We start from the raw sequence: 9,669 nt of genomic DNA on the forward strand, positions 1-9,669 counted from the left end.
TTGACCTGGGGTTAAAAACTAGTTTTTTATCATTTTGAGTAGATGAAAAATAAAGTTGACTCTGGTGGGATTTAAATTCAAAATCAAGTCCGGTTCAAAATACTGCAATATCCTTTGTATCTTATATATTTCTGTTTCAACCTTTGGCGTGTAACATCTGAACATTTTTATAAATCCCTAAGCAACTCATTGAATCAGGGGAGGTAATTCTAGAAAACTTGTCATGCGCACTTGTCATTTCACCTGATATTGACACGCTGTCAGTGTTTTGATATTTCTTTCAAGTCGAGAAAATACTTCTTTTCCATTATGACAAACGGTATGTTTAGTAAGAAGTATATTCACCTTTTTCTTTTTCGTTATCCAAACAACTTCCTATTATATAACAGTTTATCGCAGTCGATAATTTCTGGTTATAGGTCTGCATTAGTAGGACGATTGTAACGTTTGTAGAACCTGAAGTTTTCCTTTTGTTTTTGTTGTTGTTTTTTAAGCTAATTTCCTTGTTCTTAATTTCTTCATAATACAGTCCACTGAAATGACATTTGGAATCGGTTTTAGTGTGAGTTTATAGGCACCTATGTAAACATATCAGTGTATGTAATAATGCTTAAACGTTGAAAGTGTAGGAACTAGTGTAAGTGTAATCATAAATGCTTGTCAGTATGTTTAATGGAAGTTGTCAACATCTATAGGTGTTTATATATATATATATATGTGTGTGTATATATATGTCAGTGTTCATATTGGTGGAGTGTCGATAGATTGTCAATATTTAGAGTTACATACCTTTGGCCATAGCTAACGAATTAATCGAACCAACTACAGCTCTTTGAGAGTAAGGAAATTTTTAATATCTATGTGAATTACAAGTGCATAAAAACTTTTTGGTGCGTGTCTCTGTTAAGAAAAATTACGGGTGCTTAAATTGTACAAGTTTATAAATATGCAACTCATGTGAAGTTATTGTTTGAGTTTTGTAAATTAAACGTTTCCTCAGTGGGCGGCTTCAGATTTGAATGTGGGCAAAATTTCACTTGCGGGCAAGAGGTTAGCTCTGCTACAGGTTCTGCACCCCTGTACTTACGCGCTTGATCTTAAAATCATACCCTGCATGTTAAAAATAAGAAATACACATTGGATAATGTACTCCTAAATACACCATGTTAAAATAAAGCACAAGACAGTAAAGGTGCGAATATCTTTGATCTTGGGTCTTCTCGAGTATGGCTGACCTGAGTCTGAACAACAATAGCAAAGTTATTATATAATTTAAGGCTAAATTTTATATTATAAATAAATTGAATCAGCTTTCGAAGAATTCTCCTTTTGTTTTAGACTTTTTTTATGTGTTGGATTAATTCGTGAAGTTAGATTTTTGGGTCAATATAAAGATCCTCACCCGTTAACGAGAACAAAATCAAAACCAGCATGCTGAGTGTTAACAACTGTAGAAAACGAATATGAAAAAAATTGCGCAAACGAACCTGGGAATCGGGAGAGGACTTTCGGAAAATTTACAAGATCCAATTTTTCCCTTATAACTTTCAGGAAAATGGATATATATTGATTTTTTTTTTTACGGAATCCCACGTTTTCGGCTATAGAAAATCCGATTCTGAAAAAATATTGTTTGTAAAATTTCAATTTTTCAAACATTTCTTTTCAAATACCCCAACCCCCTCCCAATTCTACGGCCTTGACCTTCAAGTAAGCTATTCACATGCTAGAAATGACAGCCAAATCTCACAAAACTGCGATAACATAATGAAAGAAATATGTAATCAATCTACTCTCCTTTCTGCAAGGATTTCTTTCAGAGTAATTTCCCGCAGTAATATGACAAAGTAATTCATGTGAAATTAAAGTGTTCTTTTTTCCTTTTTCTTTTCTTTTTTTTTTCTTTTTTTGTTTTGTTTTGAAAGTTACAAAAAATATGAGTGCAGAAATAACAGCAAGCTCTTTTGAAAAAAGAAAAGTAAAAATAACAAAGAAATACTGTGACAAATTGAAATTAAAGAGAATCATTTGACCAGTGCAAAACATGTGTTTGTGGAACTGAAAATGGTCTTGCTCATTTGAGATTTAGCTGTTATTTCTAGCATATGGATAGCCTGCTTGAAGGCCAAGGCCGTAGAATTGGGAGGGGAGGGTGTTGGGTTTTTTTCCCCCCAATATGTATCCATTTTCCTGAAAGTTATGAGGGGAAAATCAAATCTTGTGAATTTTCCGAAAGTCCTCTCCCCACCTACCCCCAGGTTCGTTTGCGCAATTTTTTTCCATACTCCTTTCCTACACAGTTGTTAACACCCAGCAGGCTGGGTTTTTTTGTGTTCTTTTTTTCGTTAACCGGTGCGGATCTTTATATTGGCCGATTTTTGCGGGTTGGTCATTAAATATTATTCTGTTTTTACAACTGAAAATAAAAGAAAAATCAAACGATCAAACCATGCTATATATTTAGTGTAAGAAGTGTATTACTGAAACATGAATAGTGTCTGTAACGAACGGATTCAATATGACCATTTGAACGGATAATGTCAATTTTCGATAAATGTCAACACGAGCTGTTTATTTTTAGGTCCCGTCTAAGTAGACCTGTGTTCAATAACATTCCGGATTTGACCATCTGTAATTTTTGTGGACATTACATATTTTAGACTATATTATCCAACGTGTTTATCCCTTTTCAAGACAGTAGGGTGTATATGGCAGAGATTTAGCTTCTATTTCTAGCAAGTCGAGCGCCCATGTTAGCTCATGCAGATAATTGTAAAGTAGCTAAGTATCAGGAAACATTGGTGATATATGCAGGAGATATGGCTTCTTAGGTTCGGATACATAATGCTAAGTAACTGTACATACTAGAAGTGTTATGGATTAGTGGTGGAATCTATTTAGACAGGACCTAAAAGTAAACAACTCATGTTGACATTTATTGAAAATTAACATTATGCATTCAAATACTCATATTGAACCCATAAGTAAGGAAAACTAGGGAGCAAGTGATTAGCTCAGATCTTCATAGTGAGCATTTGAAGTTGCATAGCTTAATGATTAGGCTGTTGGTCCCATGTTTTTAAAGTCATGAGTTTGATTTCCAGACCAGTTGATGAACTGTTCTTAGACAAGAAACTTCATTTCATGTTAATCCAATTCACTCAGCTAAAAAGGAGTTGCACCTGCTGCAGTGTAGCACCACTGCAGACTTTCAGCCCCAAATCTTGCAAATATAAGATGTTAACAACCCTCAATGACTATGACATACTAGATGACTATTAGTATTGAGTCTTGCAGATGAAAGAGCAAGATTGAAACCATATCAACCTCTTCATTTGTTAGCAAGTCTGCAAAAGACATGGGCAATGCTTTTTTTTTCCTAATAAAAACCATACAAATTTTTTTTTTTAACCATGAAGTGATGTTATATTTCAAACTCATACCAACATTTTTTTAAAAAAGTATAAATTAGAGGAAGAATAGTAGAACCTATGACCTTTATCAGGATCTCTGAAGGCTGATAGTTGGAAGGGAATAAGTTATCTTCAGACTGGGAAATTGGTTTGAATACTTGGAACAGATTGTACTTTGCTAAAGACATCCAAGAACCAGGTGGAAGTGTTAAACTAGATGACAAATTAAATGTACCATCCCAAAATAGATGTAATCCATCTAGCATGCTTCTACAGCATTTCCATCTACCAAATTTCGCTAATAGGACAGACACTATTTTGATTCAATGCTCAAAATGCTGTGCAGTGAGATTGAATTTGGAACCACTTGGTTGAAAAGTGAAGTTCTCAACCACACAGCCATGATGCTTATTATATCAAATATGATTTACAACAATTATTATCATTGATGGTTACCTCAGCAAAGTTATTGCAATAATAATAATAATAATCTTTTCTACTAAAGCACAAGGACTGAAATTCGGGGGAAGGAGGCTAATTGATTATATTGATCCCAGTGCTCAACTGAGATTTATTTCATTGACACTGGAAGAATAAAAGGCGAAGTTGACCTTGGCAGCATTTGAACACAGAAATACTGCCAAGCATTTTGCATGGTGTGTTAATGATTCTGCCAGCTCACATCTTTACAATAATAATAATAATAATGGTTTCTTATTTAAGCAACAATTTTGAGGTGAGGAAATTAGTTGATGTCATTGACCCCACCCAATAGTTGGCTGCTATTTTATTTCACCTGGATGAAAGGCAAAGTTGATCTTGGTGAGTTTTGAACTCAGAACCTAAAAAAAGTTGGAATAAATACTGCCTAGACACTCTAATGATTCTGTCAAACTACCAACCTAAAATAATGATTTCTAATTTCAACACAGGCTGACAATTTTTAGGGAATGAGGTTAGTCAATTACATCAATCCTAGTACTCAATTCTGGAAGGATGAAAGACAAAGTTGCCTTTGGCGCAATTTCAATGCAGAAGAAATACTGCAATGCATTTTGGATGATACTCTAAAGATTTTGTAAGACCATTTCTAAAAATAGGCAAAATGCCTGAAATTTGGGAGAGGAGAATAGTTGATTATATCAACTTGACTGGTACTTTATTTTTTCAGGATGGACCTGTGTAAAATGCTTAGCATTTCATCTGTCCTTACATTCTGATTTCAAATTCTGCTGTGGTTGACTTTGCCTTTCATTCTTTTGGAGTCGATAAAATAAGTACCAGTTGAGCACTGGGGTTGATGTAATCAACTTACCCCCACCCCAAAATTGATGGCCTTGTGCCAAAATTTGAAGCCATCATTATTATTATTAAGGTGGAGGAATGGCAGAATCATTAGCATGCTGGGCAAAATGTTTAGTGGCATTTCATTCATTACATTCCACTGAGGTCAATGGGGTTAATGTAATCAACAACCCGCTTTCCCCACAAATTTCAAGCCTTGTGCCTAGAGTAGAAAGAATTATTAGTTTTATTATTATTAAATGAATCATCAATGCAATCCACGAGTCTTGCATGAAATGGAATTATAGAATGATTTTTTTTTATTTTCACTGTTTTTCAGTTTACTCATTTGATGGTCTGCTGGTGTTTGGACTTTTGGTCATTTGTACTTGTGCTTATATGAGCCGAGTCCCTCGTCTAAAGAATTGGTTTCTCTCAGAGAAGAAGGGTGTTTTTGGAATCTTCTATAAAGGTTGGTGAAAATGTTATATTTGTTCCAAGCATGATTGTCCTATTATAGTTAATGACTTCACTAAAAAATACATGATCTTTCAGCATTAAAGCATATGTATCTTTATGATTCTGAGTTTTACTTTAGACTAGATGAAATAAGTGTCAATGGCACACTGGTATAATTAATTAAATTAACGAGACCTGAGATGAACACCCAGCTAAACAGAGGTCATCATGAAAATATCTATTGATGAGCTGTGACTTAAAGCAAGGCCTATTTATTTCTTTGAAATTTAGAATATTTTAACATTTTGGGGCTAGATCAGCAAAACTAGGTACATTGTATTTGAATGTTGTACTCTGTAAAATATATTAAGAAACTAAGACCTGATTTCTAAACTATTTCGTACAGAATTTCAGTGTCACTAGATATTTTGCAAATTGACTTTTATAATAACTTGCATAGATACTACAGTGAGGCAGCTTAGACATAGGTTGGCCATTTTAATGAAGAGATACCTACATTAGAAATACTACATTCTATTGTATACAGAAGTGTGCAATAACTACTTATCTTATGGTAAATATTTAAAAATAGGTGAATTGCATCCTTAAATCATCTTTGTTTGATACAGGAGATGAACTGCCAACTCTTGAGATAATATACTGGCATCCTATCAACTCAGCTGAGGCTCATTTTGCAGTGGTACACTTAGTACAAGGTGACATAAATATGGAATGATGCTTCTATTTGTTAGTTTTACTAAGTTACTATTAGGTGCCTAAAACAAACAAGTTTACTAATAATTTACCCTTTGTAATATAAGAAATTAAGATTCACTCCTCCCCTCTTTTGAAAATTTGAACATGAATTGTTAAAACAAATGTACTTTGTACAGCTGGATTTCCTTTCTACTGTTAACCAGTCAACAACTCTCACAAGGCAATAGTTACTATTTTTTATCTGAACTACTGTCTCCCAATATTTTCTTTAAAACCACATCTTTCAGTTTCTCAAAAGCTATGGTGGTCTCACATCAAAATACTTTATTTCCAATCAATTATCAAATAAAATTAAAACATTATTTTTATTTTATTTTAATCAATAAACACACTTGAATCTTAAACTAGAGTATCTTTTGTTGGCTGAAACCGGCTCTGGCTCTGCGTACAAATGTCTTGTTTTCATAAGTTTTGAATTAAAAGCTTCTACCAAACCTTAGTCACAATTTATGTTCCTAACACTAGCTTAATGATAACTAAGTTATTTTACTAAATTCTTTGTTATATTTAAAGTAATTGAAAGAAACACAGAGCATCTCAAAATAAATACAGTGATGAAATGGTTAATGAAAGATGAATAAAGTAATACCTCTCACGATACACTAACACATACAAATGCAATAAAGTAGGGTTATGATCTTCAGGGTTGAGGACTTCTGATCTAAGCTGGATGAAACAAGCAGAATAATGTTTTTAGTTCCAATATACAATAAGCAGTACAGTTACTGTATCTTTAATTTATTGAAGTACTGCCCACTCAATTGATATAATTTTACTTCAAAAATTTAGCATATAACATTACCTAAACTTTTATACTTGGTATTTTAATTTGAATCATGTTTTTGTTATTCTGTTTTAAATAGCGAATACTGACCCACTTCTGAATGACACTCTTTTACTAATTTTTCCATGAAAAGATACATTGCACTGTTCTACAAATGCAGATACTTGCATGAATTGTTGAAGCAAGTAGAAATGGATATCTCTTTTATGTTAGGTGAACTCTAATAAATATTTTGAGGTTTCTAGTAGATCAGCCAGTACCAGAGGCAGGTTGTGAACTGTATAGTCCAGAATCTTAAACACTCAACAACTATATTTTAAGTGTAATATATTATGCAAAAAAAAAATATGGTTGTAAGCATGAAAGTTTGATCATTATTAGAGTCACTTGTGACCAAGGAAAACCTGTGTGAAACAGTTGTTAAACTCAGCATGTACAGGTATCCTCCTATACATGATGCATTGCTGCACACCAGCCATGAAAGATTGCCTGTAATCAATATCAATGTTTGTGTCCAATGATAAGAGAACCAAGACAATGAAATTCTAGTCTGAGGCTGAACATTACTTTGCAGTTTGGTGGAATGTGTTCTTCCAAGAAACAAAACAAAATACTTGCAGCTTATTTGAATTGCCCATGAGCAAGCTATTTTAATACCTTATTGTGTAAATCTTATGATTGAAGCTTCAAACGATATTGTTACTGTAATGATTTGTACCCCTAGACAAGGTACATAACTTTGTTGGTCTTTGATTTCACAAATAATTAGCTGCAGAAAGGTCATTGACATGTAAAAACACAACACGCAACTGTCCAAATTTGTAAAATGTTATCCCCATCTACTAACATAAAAATTTGATTCTCAAACACTAAATATAAACATAACACAGATTGCCATTTAATTACAATACGTCTCTAACATTTGTTTTTTTTTTTTACTTGCAGCATCAGTGATTGGCATACGGCTTCATATACCTGTTGCACTGAGTTGTGTAATGATGGGTATATACATTCTACTTTTGAAGTAACAGATGCAGATACACACACACACATGCACACAAACGGAAAATATTTCTATTTAATTCATTTTATGAAATGGAATGTATACAATCCAAACCAGAATTACTGTCAGCAGATTGTACAGAAGTTTCATAAATCATGCAAAAACAGATTACAGCCTCTTTGGAATATTAACTAAGACACAAATCAACAATCCAAAATCTGTGATAGTTAAAGGATGGGATCCTTTCAAAACTCACTTGTTATAGAAATTTTAGATGGGGTTACAGTTGAATATTTATCCTCACTTGTTATATACATGCACACACATATGTAAGGTACAATGGCTGTTTGACTCTTGATTGTATGATCACATCTTACAATAACAATTATGTTGATCCAGTTTGCTTGACTGATAAAATAAAGGTTCTGTTTCTATTTATGTTTTACCACCCTACCTTTGTGAATATAAAAATATTGATGTAAAACAGTATAAATTGATATATATATATATGTATATTTATATATATATATATATATATATATATTTATATAGCCATTTTCTTTGCCAAAAAATGTAAAGTGATATTTGGCTATTGTGAATACTAACCACTCAGCTGTGGATTTGGAATGGAACCAGTTGATGGGTCAAGTACCTAGTTTATGTGGCTGCAGTAACATACAAGCCTTTTGCCTTATCGGCCATAGAATTTATAAAACATGCTATATATATCACCTGTTTCCACCTTAAATATTGTAATAATATGGGAGAATATTTGAAAACTAACCTTTAACATTACATTTCAAATAGATTGTATATGGTAATTGTTGTTAGCAGATAATTAACAATTATGTCTAACAGCTGTATTCTGGCATTTAAAAGTAGTTGCTGCAGCAGAGAAAACTGATGAAACGATTGGCTATGACTATTTTTGATGTGTAGGTTTTATATCAGTGGTGTAATCTGCACTGCATAAGAATCTCACATTGTTCTATATCTGAGGGTCCATTTTCCAATATTGAAAATGTCTGGCTTAAAAAAAAAAATCTATATTACTGACCAATGAATGGTAACTGTACATATATTTTTTTTGTCCTTTATTTTGAAAATTACATATCTATGGAGTAAATAAAAATAAACTTAAAAGACTCAATAAATTCTTAATTATATATGTGCTATTTAAACAGTGTGTATGTGTATTTTATCATTTGCTATTTCTCTGGATTATTAACAATCTGAAATGTTTGAGTTTGTAAATTTTAGCTCTTGTATTTTGTTTTAAACTTTAGTTTTCTTCATTATGAATATACCTTAACCCTTTAGCATTCAGATTAATTTATCAAATGTAATGCTTATTTATCCACATTTTAGAAAATTAACCATGTAGCATTTTGTAGCTTCAAAATTTTGAAAAAGTAGTTTATTTTTAGAATGACATTGTAGGGTATGTGTGAGGGACTGGATCTGGCCAAGTAGGATATTTGGGCTGGATATATCCAGTTTTAATGCTAAAAGGTTAAATATGAATGCTTTATTACATTCTAGTGGCAGCAAAATAATAATAAATGTAACTCTTAAAGTATCATCGTTTTATTTGAATCCACTCTTTCCATGTTGGATACAGTCAAATACTCTTATCCATTTTTCAAGTAAGGTATTTTTATTTTACTGACCTGCACATGATCAAACTGAGCTTCAAGGCATTATTTTTTTATGGCAGAGATAAACATAACATCACTCGTCCAAATAATATCAATTTGAAAACTAATGTCTGTAACAAAAAATACTCCTCCAGTACTGTTCTGACCTCATCTACAGAATAAATAGTAAACAAATGGGGCAATGTCCGGTGAATACGGTGAGTGGAGTATTGTTTCCCATTCAAACTGCTCAAGCCTTTGGAATGTTATCCTCGCTGTATGTGGCTGAGCATTATCCTAATGGAAGAACAT

The 9,669-nt window shown here is 32.7% G+C and overlaps 1 protein-coding gene across 1 annotated transcript; it reads left to right on the plus strand.

Moving 5' to 3' along the window:
• Positions 1-206: 206 nt before the first annotated feature.
• LOC106870566 (protein kish-B) lies at positions 207-8,901 on the plus strand. The gene is made up of 3 exons (XM_014916695.2): positions 207-319; positions 5,038-5,169; positions 7,663-8,901. The coding sequence occupies exons 1-3, from the start codon at positions 310-312 to the stop codon at positions 7,743-7,745; spliced, it is 225 nt and encodes a 74-aa protein (XP_014772181.1). The 5' UTR covers positions 207-309; the 3' UTR covers positions 7,746-8,901.
• The last annotated feature ends 768 nt before the right edge of the window (positions 8,902-9,669 follow it).

The sequence above is a fragment of the Octopus bimaculoides genome, chromosome 11, assembly GCF_001194135.2.
Source record: "Octopus bimaculoides isolate UCB-OBI-ISO-001 chromosome 11, ASM119413v2, whole genome shotgun sequence".
Taxonomy (NCBI): Eukaryota; Metazoa; Mollusca; class Cephalopoda; order Octopoda; family Octopodidae; genus Octopus; species Octopus bimaculoides.

Excerpts from the sequence above, each read along its gene's own strand:
- LOC106870566 (XM_014916695.2), top strand. Across the intron at positions 5,170-7,662 it reads TTTTGGAATCTTCTATAAAG|CATCAGTGATTGGCATACGG; the intron begins GTTGGTGAAAAT and ends TTTTACTTGCAG.